Source organism: Bos mutus, chromosome 26 (genome assembly GCF_027580195.1).
Source record: "Bos mutus isolate GX-2022 chromosome 26, NWIPB_WYAK_1.1, whole genome shotgun sequence".
NCBI classification, from domain to species: Eukaryota; Metazoa; Chordata; class Mammalia; order Artiodactyla; family Bovidae; genus Bos; species Bos mutus.
This window is the reverse complement of record NC_091642.1, coordinates 12,471,175-12,489,838: the sequence shown is the minus strand read 5'-3', so window position 1 is coordinate 12,489,838 and position 18,664 is coordinate 12,471,175. Positions and strand designations below refer to the sequence as shown.

At 53.0% G+C, this 18,664-nt stretch overlaps 1 protein-coding gene across 1 annotated transcript in view; it reads left to right on the top strand.

Annotated features, from left to right (window-relative positions):
• The window catches only part of GRK5 (G protein-coupled receptor kinase 5), a 232,659-nt gene that overhangs the window by 202,965 nt on the left and 11,030 nt on the right, over positions 1-18,664 (top strand). Inside the window, exons 7-12 of the mRNA XM_070363781.1 lie at positions 6,088-6,151; positions 7,102-7,242; positions 8,855-9,045; positions 11,534-11,571; positions 13,492-13,581; positions 16,492-16,700. Coding sequence (XP_070219882.1) covers positions 6,088-6,151; positions 7,102-7,242; positions 8,855-9,045; positions 11,534-11,571; positions 13,492-13,581; positions 16,492-16,700 — 733 coding nt within the window. The remainder of the gene's footprint in view (positions 1-6,087; positions 6,152-7,101; positions 7,243-8,854; positions 9,046-11,533; positions 11,572-13,491; positions 13,582-16,491; positions 16,701-18,664) is intronic.

The following is an 18,664-nucleotide window of genomic DNA, read 5'->3' as shown; positions in this document are numbered from 1 at the left end:
CTGCCAATGCAGAAGACATAAGAGACTCAGGTTCGATCCCTGGGTTGGGAAGATCCTCTGGAGGAGGGCACGGCAACCCCCTCCAGTATTCTTGCCTGGAGAATCCCATGGACACAGGAGCCTGGGGGGCTACAGTCCATGCAGTCGCATGGAGTCAGAGGCGACTTAGCATGCGTCCACATAGTCTTACATAGATGTGCACATTTCTCGTGTAACCCACCCCCTATTGATGGACGTTGGAGATTGACCTCAATTTTGTGTGCAACCTTCCCTAAATAGTGAATAACTTTGTATATTAATCTTTTTTTTTAATTAATTTATTTATTTGGCTGTGCTGGGTTTTAATTGCAGCCCTTAGGATCTTCAGCTGCAGCTTGTGGGATCTAGTTCACTGAGCAGGGAGCAAACCTGGGCCCCCTGCACTGGGAGCTCAGAGTCTTAGCCACTGGACCACCAGCGAAGGCCCCGGCCATACATCTTTATGTACTTTCAGAGATACATCATAGATATTCCTAGCAGAGGAACTCCAGGGGCAGGGTTTTCAGCTGTGAGGGGCAGCTAGATGTCCCTCCCCAGCTGCTGCCCACTTCCTGGTCCTGCCCGTGCCCCGGGTGTCTGCTTGGCCTCAGCTTCAGCCACACTGTTCTTGGCCTGTGAGAGCCGGTTTCCTTCTTGTTTACCTTTCATCTCTAATCGTGGATGAGACCGAGCATCTTTTCACGTCTTTTATTTGCCACCTTATGCTTTTGAACTGTGGTGTTGGAGAAGACTCTTGAGAGTCCTTTGGACAGCAAGGAGATCCAACCAGTCCATCCTAAAGGAAATCAGTCCTGAATATTTATTGGAAGGACTGGTGCTGAAGCTGAAACTCTAATACTTTGGCCACTTGATGTGAAGAACTGACTCATTGGGAAAGACACTGATGCTGGGAAAGATTGAGGGCGGGAGGAGAAGGGGACAACAGATGATGAGATGGTTGGATGGCATCAGGCATCACTGACTCGATGGACATGAGTCTGAGCAAGCTCCAGGTGTTGGTGATGGACAGGGGAGCCTGGCATGCTGAGGACACAACTGAGCTGAATTGATTCTCTTCAAAGAGCTCCTGCACACACAGCAGTCACTTGGTCAGGCAGAAGTGGCCTCTGTGTGACTGATGAGAAAGGAGAGGCCATGAGTATGTGGCTTGCTGGGTCACCCAAGAGGGTGTAATGCAGCCAAGGGGGAACCCCGGCCCAGGACCCCCGAGTGGTGCTCTGCCCACTACAGCACCCCAGGATTTGCAGGTCAGGGCAATGTTTGCATTAAAGACATACTGTGGGGACTTCCCTGGTGGTCCAGTGGTTAAGACTCTGCCTTCCAACACAGGGAATGTGGGTTTGAAACCTGATCAGAGAACTGAGATCCCACATGCCACAGGGTGTGGCCAAAAATAAAAAACAATTAAATAAACCCAACATTGTAAATCAGCTGTTAGTTTGCTAAGTCATGTCCTGCTCTTTGCAACCCCATGACTGTAGTGCGCCAGGCCCCCCGTCCATGGGATTCTCCAGGCAAGAATACTGGAGTGGGCTGCCATTCGCTTCTCCAGGGGATCTTCCCCACCCATGGATCGAACTCGGGTCTCCTGCATTGCAGGCAATTTCTCTACCGTCTGAGCTACCAGGGAAGCAAATAAATAAAAAATAAAGCCATACGGGGTGAGCTGGTAGGCAAGGATGGGAGCTCCCCCTCCCACCACCAGGGTTCCTGTGCCGGAGGTCTGGCGCTCGTTGCCGTATGTATACTCTGTGGTCAGAAAGCCAGGAGAAAGCAGGTCAGAAAGCCTCCTGCTCCTGCACGTGTTTTGGATCCGTGCTGAGTCCCCTGCAGACGCCTAGGACGCACACCTGGGGGACACGAACCTCCGAAAAGCTGCACTCACTGCCCTCCCGGCCCTTTTCAGGGAGATCTGAGGATACACCCGCCCTACATCCTGGGGGACGTTTGTCTCCACCCTGACCGATGGGGTGACAGAGGAGCAATGGACGGGCATCTCTGTTGGCATGTGGCCTGCCTCTGGCCACCTTGCCCGTGCACGTCATGGCTCCAGGACCCACGCGAGGGCCACCAAGAGCCCACAGCCTGATCTGAGTCCGAGCTCAGCCTCCTCCTGGGGAGCCAGGGGAGGGCCGCTCCCCTTTCCACCCCTCGGCCTCCTCACCTGTGACGTGGGGATGATAGCAGTGCCTGCCTTGTGGGCGTGGTGAGAATGCGATGAGAGCACAGCACACAGCTCAACAAAGCCGGCCTCCTTGGGAGGTGAACGGCTGAATGTCATCGTCCTCATGCATCATCACTGAGCACTTTGGCTCCACCATCACCACACCTGTCTAACGTTTTGGAGGCAGCAGCTGACCCTTGCGGGATGCAGTCTGGTGGGGAGGTATTCATCTTGCCCCACCTTGCTCCACAGTTTGGAGCCCTGGGCTGTATCACATAACCCCGAACTGTGCCCACCTTCCTGGGGTGGTGGCGTGGGCTCAGGACACCAAACCTAGTCTCCGAAACAGACTGTTTGGACCCCAGTTCCAACTGTCCCGCTTACCAGCTGAGACCGTGGGCATCTCATTTCACCTCTCAAAGCCTAAGCATGCCCAACTGCCAAATGACTGCAGATTCTCGGGATTACCTGTGTCCGTGAACAAGCTGCTTCGAGCAATGGGGACTGTTACCATAGAGACCCTCAGAAGGCACCACGTCCTTTATCCTTAGAGTGCTAATGATGACATCTGACACTAAGAGGCTTACAGAGAACCTTTGGAGATATATATAGATACAGATACCTTTTCAGTATCTCCATTTTACTGAAGATGCAAGGCTCGGAGAGGTTGGTGGGTTAGCCCTGGGTCACACAGCAATGCCTGGCAAGGCTGGAAGCTGAAGCCCAGGTCCCTGGCTCAAGTCCTTCAGCCTTAGTTTATCCAGCATCCTGTTCCAAAGGAAGCCTTTAGCTGTGGCCCCTGGCTTTCACTTTACTTGTCAGGACCAAACACATGAAATAGAGAAATGGACTTTTCAAATCGGTGTGTCGACCTCAAAAGAGTTATGCCCTTTTGAGGCCATGAAGCCGTTGAAGCCAGCAAAGCAGGACCCTGGCCTAGAAATGCCCTGAATGATTGACAGCAGCCCCGCTCCCCGCCGCCTTTTTTCTTGCTAACAAGATCATGGCCTGTTGGTGCTGTGCTGTTGAAATATTAAAGGGATTTTTTTCCCTCCCAAGGTTAACCAAGAAATTCCTCGGAAATTGTATTACACTCATTTCCCCCAGCAGAGGAGCTCTGTGGTAATGTCGGCCGACTGTTTGTTCTCCATGTATCGTAAACTGTTGGCCCGGACGCCTTCATGTGGTTTCGAGGGCAGCTGGAGGAAACGCTTCCCAGGGCCGCATGTTGGATGCAGGCGCATGGCGGGCTTGCTCCAGGCCAGGCCGCTCGTGTGTAAGATGCAGAGCAAGGGGGAGTCCAGCAGAGGGGCAGCCTGGACCCTGCTTCCTAAAGAAACACTAGGAAGAGGCAGTGAATCACACACATGAATTCTAGACAGGCCAGGGAGCGTCCAGGAGAACAGCGCCTAAGAGAATAGCATGGTGCCGAAGCTGTGATTCCCACTGAAACCCAAATCCTCTTCAGGACCCAGCAGTGAGAAGCGTTTCCATGGGAGTTTCATTCAGGAGCCACTGGGTGACTGGAGATTGGTCTTTCTCGAGCTGACCCAGTTCTTTGGCCCATTCCAATCCCATACCAATCCCTACGCTGCGGAAGAAACTTGGGGTGGAATTTGGGGATGCTCAAAGATAGTCCTTGAGAGTCAAGAGCCAATTTTAACATCGTAAAAGCTGCTTCTTCTTACCCATTAATCGATTGATGGCTTTTTAGGTTGTTTCCATTTCTTGACTATTGTGGGTAATGCTGCAATACCGTGAGAGTAGAATAGGATCGTGTTTCTACAATGGAGTATTACTCAGCCTTAAAAAAAAAGAAGGGAGTCCTGACATTTATGACAACATGGACGGACCTGGAGGACATTATGCTAAGTGAAATAAACCAGACACAGAAAAACAAGTACTATGTGATCTCACTTATATGTGGAATCCACATAGACTCATAGAAGCAGAGAGTAGAGTGGTGGTCACCAGGGGCAGGGAGGGGATGGGAGAAATGGGAGATGTTGGCCCAGGGTACAAGGTTGAAGTTACGCAAGATGAGTCAGTTCTAAGGATCTCACATACAACAAGGGGACAAGAGTTAACAGTGCTGTATCATTTACTGAAAATTTGCTAAGAGGGTAGATCTTAAGTGTCCTTGGAAGAAAGGAAGGAAAGAAGGGAGGGAGGGGGGAATGTTAATTTGGGGAGGTGATAGGATGTTAATTAGCTTGCCTGGATGATGATTTCACAATGTATCAGATCAGATCAGTCGCTCAGTCGTGTCCGACTCTTTGCGACCCCATGAATCGCAGCACGCCAGGCCTCCCTGTCCCTCACCAACTCCCGGAGTTCACTCAGACTCACGTCCATCAAGTCAGTGATGCCATCCAGCCATCTCATCCTCTGTCGTCCCCTTCTCCTCCTGCCCCAGTCCCTCCCAGCATCAGAGTCTTTTCCAATGAGTCACAATGTATACCTATATCCAAACATCAGGTTGTACTCTTTGTCAATTACACCTCATTAAAGCCAAAAAGAGAGAGGGGGAAAAACCTGACTTTTCTTAGCCAAATAGGCCAGCAATGAAAAAACACACGCTATCTACAAGGTGGAGTCCTTTGCGGCAACTAAGTGGCCATTTCTTTCTTTACTCCATGAGCCCCACCTTTGCCCCATGATCGGAGGCTTGTCTCATTAGACATTATAAATGGTTTTGGCTAGTTAAAATGGGGAATCGAGAGACATAAGGTGATTAGTCATAAATATCAGTGGTGCTAGTGGTAAAGATGGAGAAGGCAATGGCACCCCACTCCAGTGTTCTTGCCTGGAAAATCCCATGGATGGAGGAGCCTGGTGGGCTGCAGTGCATGGGGTCGCTAAGAGTCGGACACGACTGAGCGACTTCACTTTCACTTTTCACTTTCATGCCCTGGAGAAGGAAATGGCAACCCACTCAGGTGTTCTTGCCTGGAGAATTTCAGGGATGGGGGAGCCTGGTGGGCTGCCGTCTATGGGGTCACACAGAGTCGGACACGACTGAAGTGACTTAGCAGTAGCAGTAGCAGCAGTGGTAAAGAACCCACCTGCCAAAGAAGGAGACATAAGAGATGCAGGTTCAACCCCAGGGTTGGGAAGATCCCCTGGAGAAGGGAATGACAACCCATTTCAGTGTTCTTGCCTGGGAAATCCCATGGACAGGGGAGCCTACCCAGGGTCTAGTCCATAGGGTCACAAAGAGTCGAACACGACTGAAGCGACAGAGCATGCACACACACACACATACACACACACACACACACCTTTTGGCAGACAGGATCTTCTCCTGTCCTGATGTTCAGGGGAGTCCAATGCCCTCGGTCCTTAGAGAGTAACCAGACTGGTCATGGGGATCAGCAGCCTCTCTGTTCCCAGGAGGCCTGTCTTCCCAGGGCACGTCTGCAGGAAGGAACAGCTCGGGCGCCTGGGGACAGGAGGCGCAAGCTGTTCCGCCAGGCAGGTGTGGACGCAGGGCTGCGGTTTCCTTCCTGGCCTCCATGGGACACCGAGCCTGACTCCTGGCCCTCTCTCTTCTCCCTGCACTGAGGACACAGCTTCCTTCTGAGTGCAGCCGCAGAATTTGCATTTGGGAGAGAGAGGGGAACCACAGGGAAAGTGCAGTGAAGCAGCCTCTGCTCACGTTTTTCAAGCCTCCTGCTCTTTCCTTCCAGTCCAGGGCCGAGGGCGCCCAGCCCCTGAGCCAGTGCTTGAGGGTCGCGTCTGCAGCGGTGGTTCCTGAGGGTCCCCAGGGCAGGGTTTGGAGGTGTGTGTCTTGCCCCGCTCAGCTCCTCTCAATGCTGCCCTTGTCTCTTAATTCTGCATCTTAATGCTATGAGACCCATGCTGGATTTTTGCTTTTCTTCCAGGCAACCGGTAACCAAAAACACTTTCAGGCAGTACCGAGTACTTGGAAAAGGGGGCTTTGGGGAGGTGAGTGAACATCCACATATTCATGAAAAGTTTCTGGACTCTTGTCACCTTTACTGTCCCTTCCGGATTGGCCTGAAAAGTGTCCAAAGCAGGGCTTCTGAGCAAATGGCTGGGTCACGCGCCCCCTGGTGGAGAAGGCGGGTGAGGCTGGGGCCTTGGGAAGGTCACTGGTGTCTGAGGAAGGGAAGGAGGGTGGCTGGATGGAGATGCTGGAGCCAGTCTCAGGCAGGGTTCAAGTCTACAGAAGGAAATGTGTGTCCTTGATTGTGTTTGGAGGGTGAAGTGAGGACATGAGGGGCCTAAGTATGGCCCGGCCATGCTGTTAATATGCACTGTTATGCTTAACCTGATCTTCCCCAACCTTGTCATTCCCGTTTTAGAGATGAGGAAAACTGACGTTCAGAATGGTTAGGTAACCCAGGCAAGGTCACACAGCCGAATAAGGGCAGAACTAAGACCAGATCCAAATACCCTGAGTCTCATTCATCCAAATCATACAGTCAGAGTTCCCAGGGGTCTCCCATGACTGCCCCCCTCCCCAAATAAGCCTCTCCTACCAGCAGCTGGTCCTTCAAAGTCCCCAGTTATTAGCAGCTGCATCTGGTTGGAAGCTTGGGACAGAGAAAATCTAGTTGCCCCTGAGACAGGAATGGTTCTTTCAGCCTCGGCCAGCCATGTAAACTGGTACAGATGGCTGCTTCTCCACCTCCAAGGGCTTGGGTTCACCTGAGATAGCACCAAAGTCATCTGGATGGCAGGGCCCTGGGAGCAGTGGGTCCACGGCCAGGCCTTGCTCACTCCCGAGGCTGGTATACCCACAGGCCGGGGCACGGCCGGCTCTGGCCGCTGTGGTTCCCAGCCCTGGAGACACCGCATCCTGGCCTGGAGGAGCCTCAGAACGGCTTGGTCTCATGTGCCGTTTACGCTTGTCTTGTCTTTTGCCCCCACAGGTCTGTGCCTGCCAGGTTCGGGCCACGGGTAAAATGTACGCCTGCAAACGCTTGGAGAAGAAGAGGATCAAAAAGAGGAAAGGGGAGTCCATGGCCCTGAATGAGAAGCAGATTCTGGAGAAGGTCAACAGTCGGTTTGTGGTGAGTGTCAGGGCCTGGGGGACAGCCCCGCCTTCAGGTGACCGGAAGTGTAGCAGAGCCCCGCCTCAGGTGACCGGAAGTGTAGCAGAGCCCCGCCTCAGGTGACCGGAAGTGTAGCAGAGCCCCCCTCCAGGTGACCGGAAGTGCCCAACGCTCCATCCTTCTAAAGGCAGTTGGGACTGACTGTGTCCTGTCCCTGGAGTTGGCTGGCTCCCCTCTAGGTGTGAGCTTCTGTTAATACCTCCGTGGAAGAAAGGGGCCCAGCCAAGGAGCTTTGTTTCCACAAACCCCTTAGGCTGGTTTCATCATAGGAGCCCGAAGCGTCAGGCCCATCTCGTTTATACGCGCCTGTTACTCTGTCCAGACGAGGCTCTCCTGCAGTAACAAACCAACCCCCAACTCAGAGTAGCTGGAAGCGGCAAAGGGCTCTCATCTGAAGTCCTGTCAGATGAGGCGTCCTTCTCCACCTTCCCGCAGACGGATGCCCCTCCACACCCGCTGGGGTAGTGGGGACCTGGAAGGGGACCTGTGTTTGGCCAGCTCTCAGCGTCTCCCCCACTTGTTATTATAAAACACAATATATATATGGGTAAAAAGTCAAACCTCACAGAAGGATGCCAAGTAAACATAGAAGCCTCCCTCTCTGAGTAACCACTGCAAACATGTTGGGCTTCCCTGGTGGCTCAGACGGTAAAAAGTCTGCCCACAATGCAGGAGATGTGGGTTCAATTCCTGGGTTCAGAAGATTCCCCCGGAGAAGGAAACGGCAGCCCATTCCACTATTCTTGCCTGGAGAATCCCATGGACAGAGGAGCCTGGCGGACTATATAGTCCACGGGGTTGCAAAAGGTCAGACATGACAGAGACTTTTCACTTCACTTGATACATATACAGGCTTTATTATTTTTAGCCAATGGGATCTTGCAACAAATCTTAGCCTGAAGCATTGCTCCCCTTAAATTGTAAATCTTCTATAACCTGACAGATAGCTGCGCCTCTTTTTTAAAGCTGTGCACCATTCCTGTGTACAGGGAGGAGAGAGGCCGTGACCTGTGCAGCCACAAGTAGAAATCACGTCTGGTTTTGAAGGCACCACAACAGACAAGGCTGCCCCGGGTCCGTTCATCCTTCAACATCCCTTTGGCGTATTTCTGTGGGGATGTCCAGGAGATGGATTCCTGGTGGAGGAATCACTCTGTCAGAGAACATGTGCATTTCCCCCAGTTACACCCCCACCAGTTGTGCCTGATGGCAAGCAGCACCATCCACCCAGGCTGCCTGCATTCCCCAGAACTGGTGGGTTTTGTAAGGGGATGCCCAAAGGGGACAGAAGTTCTAACCACCTGATGCACGCACATGCTTTTGTGACTTAAAAGCAACAGACACCGTCCTGTCGGGACCCATGAAAGGTGCCAGCTGCCCCTTCTGATTCTGCTTCCTTGCCTGGAACTGCCGAATTGGATGGAGGGGCAGCAATGGGGCTCAGGGGGTGGTGTGAAGCGGCTGCAGCTCCCCACGCTAGTCCTCCCACCCAGCTTCAAGGACCCCTGAGGAAGAGGAGCAGATGTGGGGGTCCCTGGAACCCCAGTGCATGGCTGTCGTGTGCTCCCAGGTCAACCTGGCCTACGCCTACGAGACCAAGGATGCCCTGTGTTTGGTCCTGACCATCATGAACGGCGGGGACCTGAAGTTCCACATTTACAACATGGGGAACCCCGGCTTCGAGGAGGAGCGCGCCCTGTTCTACGCGGCAGAGATCCTGTGCGGCCTGGAGGACCTCCACCATGAGAACATTGTCTACAGGTGAGCGGGCAACCCCAGGTCCCCCATCTGAACCTGAGTGAGTGAGGCCAACCCTTCCATGCTCTGAATTGGTCACTCAGCCTTGCCCTCGAGTTGAGGCCGGGTCATCGCCCTTGAGTCAGACAGACTCCCACCCTGGAACCGAGAAAGGGAGGGGGATCGCTTGGTGGGGGCCAGGTGTTCCCTCAGAGTCGATGAGGTTGGGCCACTGGTCTCTTCCCACCCAGTACCCAGGAAGCTCAGTGAGTGGAGCCTGGTGGTCTGATCCAGAACCAACCCTTGCAGGACTTCTGTAGGATCCCCACTGAAGCAGGCATCAGAATGGACCCCGGTCTCTCCCACCCCAGGACCAGGTGTCCAGATTCTGTGACCAGTGGCCTTCAGACTCTTCTCGCAGGCTTCCTCCAAGAATTTTGAAAATCTCTGTGCCCTCCTATGTTCTAAGTAGACACCTAAAATAGTCCATCATATGTTAAAATAGTGGCTAGTATTACTGATGTTTTTAAACTGAACTCAAGTGACATCACATATCTAAAGATATCCAGTGGAATCTAATTGCTGTAGCAAATTGACCTCCACCATCATGTAACTAGAAAAAATGCATGAAAACTCTTTAATGGTAAGAAATTTTCTATCATTCTCTACTTCCTTCGGCCTCCAGAGACTGTTATTTTACTGTAATTTACTTTTTGCATAAAAGTCCATGATCAGCATTCCACTCTGAAATATATGGATGTAGATAAGATTTTTAAAAAATTCTCACTGACCATAAGGCTCTAAATGTTAAAGTAATTTCTTCTGTTGAATTGCCCTGATATTATGATGAGTAGGTCCCACTTCAAATTGGGACCCTGGAGGTTTCACCCTATGGATCTGGGCACCATAGCAATATGCAGGAGTAGGGAGGAACCTGCTTTTCTTCTGTCAGTTGGGAGAAGAGCTATTGAGAAAGGACAGGTGGGAGGGGAGATCCTGTAAGATGCCAGGACAAGGCACTATGATGCTAAGGATCTAGAAATGCATATTCTTGAAGTCCCAGCACATGGGTGACTCTCTCATCCCCCAACCACACTGGGCACACACAACCCAGTTTGAAGACTTTTGTCACAGGGCTGTTGGTTAAGAATATCTTGGGAGCCCAAGGTTTTGAAAATAAGGAGGAATGGTCTTGATGACATGCCCTCCCCCCGCCTCCCACATCTCCCAATTTATGCTTTTGTTTTGTTTTCATTCAAGTGAGAAGAGAGTCAGAAAAATTTCCCTAAGGGTTGAAAAAAGAATCCTCTACTTGATTGTTTTTCTCTTAAAAAAGAAAAAGAAAAAAAGGCATCCCTCCAAGTTCTAGCCTTTCTATTAATACTAGGGAGGAAGAGAACCACGGTGCCTCCCTGGCCCGACCCCTTGCTATAGCCTCTCTGTGGGTGTGGGTTCTGTGCCCACTAGCCAGCTGTCTTTCCAACCTGGTGGTCGGTGGTGGCCGATTAATTGAAATGAGGTCTCCTGCCCTTATTTGGAAGGGTTAGCACATCAAAAGCATGGAAATTAATAACAATGGCAACAAAAGTATGTTGTAATAAGTAACCACATACAGACCCCAATTATCACTCTGTGAGCTTGCATCACTGGATTGGGCACATGAACCTCTCCCCATGAGGACAGCTGCCCTCAGTTTAGTGAACAAAGCCAGTTGGTTGAGAACCAAATCCTCAGTCCAGATGCCATGTGTGGCATCCGCACAATGGCTTACCCGCATTACACACCCTGTCCTGTTGGTTATTCTTCAATTCACAGAGAAGAGCTTTTATTAATAAAACCAGACACTCTGCTGCCTCTCCCCCTTACAGTGGAAAGGTTCTCTTTCTCATGAGCATGACCATGTCTTGTAAAGAGAAGAGAGACCTTGGAGACAGGAGGTGGTGGCTGCGTCTACAGCTGCGCCTGGTGGCTATGCTTTCTCCCAGGCTGTGGCTCAGCTGGAGCTGGGGGAAGTGCCAGGCTTCCCGGGGACCCCATCCCAAAGTGGGTCTTTGTCCTGGAGGTTACCATTCTCTCCCTTACTATTCTCTGACCCAATTCTACAGCTGCGGTTTTGTCCTCAATAACTTCTCTCCCTTCATTCCCAGGCCTGGCTCTTGCCTTCAGGGCATCCGGAGACCTCGAGGTCTTCCCATCCCTGGAGGAGGTCTGTCACCTCCCAGCCCCAGGGGTGCTCAGTGACGGACTAACCTTTGCCTAACTCCTTTTCAGTCACCCTCCAGAGTCGAGAGGATACCTATGGCAGATAGCAGCACTTGTTTTAAATTAATACCGCAGGGAGAGAAGTGAGCCCAAGATGGTCTTGACCCAGAGAGAGACCAGACCTCCTGAGCCCAGAGTTGGGGAGGGAATACTCAGGCCTGAGTAGCTCAAGGGGGTCCACGACAGATGCTGGTGTGCCCTTGCCACCCAGAACACTCACACTCACATGCTGGTGGTCTTTCCCTTTCAGAGATTTGAAACCTGAAAATATCCTGTTAGACGATTACGGTAAGTCGGGCAGCGGCCCCGGGGATCCTTTTCCTGCTCTGTAGCTGAGCGTCACAACCCAAAGGGAGCAGGAGGCTTCCAACAGAGACTCAAAGATGCTGACCCTGGGTCCAGGGGAGGGCAGAGGGCGTGGACAAAGCTCCTACTTGGCAAAGAAGGATGTGGCTCAGTGGGTGTGACTTGTGATTTTTCCCCTTAAGCAAATTGTTGCAGTGGAGGGTGGGGGACAGGAAGAGAAAGAGAGAACCAGCACTGAGTGAGGAGTGGAGGGTTCCAGAGACTGGGCAAACATCTAACTCTCACACAACTTCCCTCACCCCATCTTTCTAGTCTGTAAAATGGAAACAGTGGGCCTTGCCCTGCCTTCTTCAGATGGTGGAGGCTGGTGCTGAGGTTCTGACAAGATACCTTGATAAGTTGTTTTACCAACTGTGCGTGCGTGCGTGCATGCTTAGTCGCTCAGTCTTGTCGACTTTGCGACCCCACGGTCTGTAGCCCACCAACCACCTCTGTCCGTGGGATTCTCCAGGCAAGAATACTGGAGTGGGCTGCCATTTCCTCCTCCAAGGGATCTTCCTGGCCCAGGGATTGAACTCGGGTCTCCTACATTGCAGCTGGACTCTTTACCATCTGAGCCACCAGGGAAGCCAGCTCTACGTTAGGTGTTCTTACTTATCTGTCATCGTTGTTATTTTCGTGTGTGTTTGTGCACACACACATGGATAACAAAGAGCCACCACAGGAGCCCCCGCGACTATTTAGACTATCACACCTGGGAAAGGGTTGTCGCATCTTCAACTAAATTGCCCTGTCTTTACAGAGGGAGCAGGGCCAGCTGACCCTGTGCCCATTTTACAGATGATAAGATTGAGGCTCAGAGGAGCCTACTCTCCCCCCACAAATATCAGTGGGGAGTGGAGACCTGAAACTAGGTCTCCCTGCCAGCAAATCCCAGGCCAAGGGGAGGGAAGGGGAGGGAGAAGACCTGGAGAAGAGGTTTGAGTGTGATGCTGTCAGGCAGAGGGCTCAGGGCCCACTGCCCCTCTGTGTATGCACCCAGAGCCCCCAAGGGTTCTTGTTCCCTGCTGGTCTCAGAACCGTGCCTACCACCAATCTGTCACCCAATAGCTGGAATCTGCATGCTCTCTCCCCTCACACCATTCCTGCCTTCGTTGGGGGCCACTGAGCCAGCAGGCTCCACTCAGCTCTAGCCTCTTGGGGGGGCTCCCTGCTTTAGGCCTTGTTGAGATCCAGGCTGTGGAGTGGGTCAGTGTTCCTTCCTGCAGGGTCAGATGAGGCCATGACCCTGCCGGGTTGGCCGCTGGAAGAGACAGTGCCAAGGTGCGCTCTCAGCACGGGTTTGTCTCTGCCTTTTGGGGGTCAGTTCTGGCCCAGGAGCCCCAATGCCACCTCCCAGTCTCTGCTGGTCTGGACGGCAGGTTCTCCAAAGGGAAACAAACAAACAACCCCAAAGACCAACAAGGCAGAACAGGGAGTTGCTTCCCAAGTTGCTTTGTGATTTTTCCCCTTAAGCAAATTGTTGCAAAATGTCCGGAGAATCTCACATTTTCCCATGAATCAATCCCAGAATCGAGCCAAGGCATCTTAAACTTTGTGATGTTAGCCTTACAAGAAGCCCCTTAGGGCATTTTATGAGGCTGTTCTGCCATCATCCAGCTGAATCCAGGGGTCCTGTTACATCTTTATGTTTTTCTCCCTAAAAGTAATAATTTACCCCTGACCTCTGACACCTGACTCTCGCGATGGTTCACAATCACCCTGCATGGCCAACTGGGTGCCACTGTTCTTGGTACAAATGAAAGGCGAGGGCCCCATGGCAAGTCTAGGGCCCTGCCCAGGGTGGATCAGATGTCTGCAAGACCACCCCAGGGACCCGCTGACTCTGCTGTCCCCCATCAGGCCACATTAGGATTTCGGACCTGGGCCTGGCCGTGAAGATCCCCGAGGGAGACCTGATCCGCGGCCGAGTGGGCACCGTTGGCTACATGGGTGAGTGTAGGCATGGCTCCTCCCTGAGCTGGGCCCTCGAAGCCACTGGCCTCTTTGCGCAACTTGCAGAAGTAGTCATGTGGGAGGCGGGAAGTTGTAGCCAGGGTCAGGGAAGTGTTGGGGCCCCAGGGTGTCTTGACTACACTGAGTTCTGCAGCCCCCACCCCCAACCCCACTTGTGTCTCAAAGCCACACCCCTCCCAGGGCAGTTTCAGAGCTGACACACAGAGTTGCCTGGGGTGTGGGTGTAGTAGGGTCTGGTGAATTGGCAGACAGCCTTTCAGAGTGACCTCGAGAGCGGGGAGGTCACTAGGAAGGACCCAGAAAGGAGAGGAGCACACCACCTACTGTGTCACAGAGCCCGTTCCAAGGAGGGGCCAGCCGGGGCTCCTGCCCTGTGTCCCCTGAGCCTTCTCAGAGACCGCTGCCCTGGAGCTACACTGGTCCCCCGGGGTCTGCCTTCCAAATAGGGATATTCCCTGGGCATCTTCCCATACACCTCAAACACATCCACCCACTCACCCCAGGAGACAGGGGCCTCGAGAAAGCTCCAAGGGATGGGGACACTGTTGTCCTCCTCTGGGCTCATGCCAGCAGCACACGCTCAGGGTTCTGGACTCTGGTGTCAGAGGGTCCTTTTCAGATTGCATGATATTGGGGGACCCATGGGGTATGTGTCTATGTGTATGTCGGAGGTATGTATACCTATGTGAATGCTGATGGATGGGCAGATGAATAGATGATTAATAGGTGATAGATAATTGATGGATGATGGATGACCGGGTTAATAAATGGACGGATAGATGATAGATGGATGGATGATGGATGGATAGATGATGGATAGATGGATGGGTGATGGATGGATAGATAGATGATAGATGGATGGGTGATTGATGGATGGATGGATGGATGATGGGTGGATAGATGATAGATGGATGGATGATGGATGGATGGGTGATGAGTATATGGATGATGGGTGGATGGATGATGGATGGATGATGGATGGATAGATGATGGATGTGATGGATGGGTGATGGATGGATGATGGATGGATGATGGGTGGATGGGTGATGGACGGATGGATGATGGGTGGATAGATGATGGATGGATGGGGTGGATGAGTGATGGATGGATGATGGGTAGATAGATGATGGATAGATGGATGATGGATGGATGGATGATGGGTGGATAGATGATGGATGGATGATGGGTGGATAGATGATGGATAGATGATGGATGGATAGATGATGGATGGATGGATGATGGATAGATGGATGGGTGATGGATGGATGGATGGGTGGGTGGATGATGGATGGATGGATGATGGGTGGGTGGATGATGGATGGATGGTATGGATGGGTGATAGATGGATAATGGATGGATAGATGATTGATGGATGGATGGATGATGGGTGGATAGATGATGGATGGGTGATGGATGGATGATGGATGGATGGATGATGGGTGGATAGATGATGGATGGATGGTATGGATGGGTGATCGATGGATAATGGATGGATAGATGATTGATGGATGGATGGATGGTGGGTAGATAGATGATGGATGGGTGATGGATGGAGGGATGGATGATGGATAGATGGATGGGTGATGGATGGATGATGGATGGAGGGATGGATGATGGGTGGATGGATGGGTGATGGATGGATGATGGATGGATGGATGATGGATGGATGGATGATGGGTGGATGGATGGGTGATGGATGGATGATGGGTGGATGGATGAGGGGTGGATGGATGGATGGATGATGGGTGGATGGATGGGTGATGGATGGATGATGGGTGGATGGATGAGGGGTGGATGGATGGGTGATGGATGGATGATGGGTGGATGGATGGGTGATGGATGGATGGATGGATGGATGATGGGTGGATGGATGGGTGATGGATGGATGATGGATGGATGGATGATGGGTGGATGGATGGGTGATGGATGGATGATGGGTGGATGGATGGGTGATGGATGGATGGATGATGGGTGGATGGATGGATGATGGGTGGATGGATGGGTGATGGATGGATGATGGGTGGATGGATGGGTGATGGATGGATGGATGGATGGATGATGGGTAGATGGATGGGTGATGGATGGATGATGGATGGATGGATGATGGGTGGATGGATGGGTGATGGATGGATGATGGATGGATGGATGGATGGATGATGGGTGGATGGATGATGGGTGGATGGATGATGGGTGGGGTGATGGATGGATGGGTGATGGATGGATGGATAAATCCATGTGTGCACTCTGTGCCTGCTTGGGCATCTGTGTCATCTTCTCGTGCACAGTGTCCACACCCATGTGGATACATTTGCCTTCCTGGATGTATGCGGCCTGCCTATCTTCTCTTGCACTTCTCTGGTGAATCTATAATCCATTTAATCAAAGTGTTAGGGAAGTCGCAGTGAGACGCTGCTGGAATTCCAGATACATTTAAAATCATCTTTACTTTGGGTGGACACACTTTCATTCATTGAAACGAATATGTGTGCAACACCTACCGTATGCCAGGCATCCTACCTGTTATCAGGCACAGCAGGAAATGAGGCGGCTCGCAGTCTAGTAGGGGAGACGTCAAGGGAACGGGTTATTTCCATCCACCATGGTCAGGCTTCTGAAGCCACAGTCAGAGTCCTTTGGGAGCGCAGAGAAGAGCAACCAAGGCAGGATCCCAGGAAGAGGAGGTATTTCTAGTAGTTGGTGGGCAGGAGTCGGCAGTGGGAAGGGATCCCAGCCCTGAGCCCAAGGCCTCCTGCGAGCAGTACCATCACTCCTAGTTGCAGGACGTCCTGAGGCCCCATTAGCATCTCAGTCCTGGCCTCGTGTGCCTGGCTCTGACCCACCACCAGCTGTCCCTCACGTCCCCTGGATCTCCTGCTCTGCCCCCAGCTCCAGAGGTCCTGAACAACCAGAGGTATGGCCTGAGCCCCGACTACTGGGGTCTGGGCTGCCTCATCTACGAGATGATCGAGGGCCAGTCGCCCTTCCGCGGCCGCAAGGAGAAGGTGAAGCGGGAGGAGGTGGACCGCCGGGTGTTGGAGACAGAGGAGGTGTACTCGCACAAGTTCTCCGAGGAGGCCAAGTCCATCTGCAAAATGGTGAGCTCCCAGTGAGCCAGGCATCGCCCTAGGGCCGGTGTCCAGTGCCAGCTCCCCTCCCAGCCCCGAGCCGAGAACAGCAAACAGGCAGATGGGAGCAGGGGCAGGGCATGCTAGGGTGTGGGCGATGAAGCCACAGGGTCTGTGGACTGGGGTGTTTGACAGACACTTCCAAGAGGGAGCCTGGGGTGGGGCAGGGTGGCTCTGTGACAAGGGAGAGAGGCTGCAGTGAGCAAGGAGAGGCTCCCTTATGTCCAGCTCTGGGGGGAGGTCAGCATGGGGGAGAAAGGGGATGCTCCCAGCTGGCCCCCAAGATACAAAGGCATCAGGACAGCCCCTACCCTTGACCTTCGGCCTCCTGTTCCATCCAGCTCTGGGTCCCTGGTGCTGCTCTGAGGCCAGGGGCTGCAGGTGGTGGGTGGTGATAGTTTCGGCCTTCGAACATCATTTACTCACGTTTTCCACCCACTACATGGAGTGTTGGTCACACTTGCTGAGGTCCTGAGTGACAGCATCCATAGATAGAGAATTTGACCCGGCCCCAGGCAGGGCTCACTCAGGGTGGGACCTTTAGTCAGGCTGGTGGGCAGGGGCCAGACTGGGGGTCTGGAAGCCGGATAGAGGATGGGGTGGCAGGACCTCAAAAGTGAAGATGGAGAGAGTCCGCCCTTGGACTGAGGCCCTTCTGGGTTCCAGCGGGCCTGCTTCCTTCCCTGCCTGGCTCTCTGGCTCCCGAGTCCCACTTGTGCCCCCCAGGGCCCTCTTCCCTCTGGCTTCAGTACTGCTGTGCTGGGAGCTGCCCACTAATGCCAGCCGCCCTCTAACACCAGCCATGCGGGGACAGGAAGGGCCTGACCGCCAAACACTTGGCACCTGCAAACCCCCAGGTCCCTTCCTCTGCTCTGCAACTAGAACAGCAAGACCGGGATCTGACCCTCAGGGTCTGAAATGTGAACATCAACAAACAGGCCGGAGTCCAGAGAAAGGCAGGCCTGGGAAACTGATGAAAAGTAGCAACGTTTCTGCTTCTAGAAAATTCAAGGCTGCACTGCTAGAGGCCCCAGAGCCATCTGGCCTAGCTCCCTCCCCCAGAAGGCTGCCCTCCTGGAGCTGGCCACCCGCTGCCTGACCACTTCCTCTCACCAGCCTCAGTCTGACGTCACAGAGGCACGGGGAGAAGGATCTGGCCTAGAGCTGCCATCTGACCCCTTCCAAAGAGGAGCCGTAGGTCTGTCATTTGCGTGTGTGAGAGACCGTGAGGGAGGCATGGCGTGTACACAGGCAAACACATGCCCGGACCACATGCTTGGGCCAGCCTGCAGCTGGGCAGCCTCCCAGGAAACAGGTAGTCACGACAGCCAGAGCTGGGATAGAGGGACAAGAGGAGCAAGACAGCAAGAGGCAGGTACATGGAAATGTGGGGTACCCTCGGGGATGGTTGAAAACAGGGGGGTCGAAAGGGGACCCAACAATACTTGGTTGATGTTGCAACTAGGTACCTATCTGCTGGGACCTAACTGGATGAGGGATGGAAGGTCAGTGCATCATCAAGTGGCCTGGGTCAGGGTCAGGAATTCAGAGAAGCAGTTCTTGAGACACCCTAAGAGCAACAGGGGACCCGCTGAGAGGACAGAGAGGCACAGAGGGCCCCCTGCCCACAGTCATTGGCTCAGGGGCGCTGCTGTTCCTCTGCTGCCCCCTGGTGGCCACTACAGGGAAGGAGGCAGCTGAGCCTGGGGCTCCAGGCAAACCTGGGCTTACAGGTGCAAATATCAAAACCAAGGTCCCCTCGTCTTTCTCAGCTAGAAGAACCTCTGGAGCCCTCTGGTCTCGCTCTGCCTCCTTGCAAATGACCCTGAGGCCTTGTAAGTCTGATCTTGGACTTCTTCCATGCCTGTAACCTCAACCCATCTGGTCAGGCTCGCCCTGTCACCACCAAGGGACACCAGGCTAAGGACATAGCA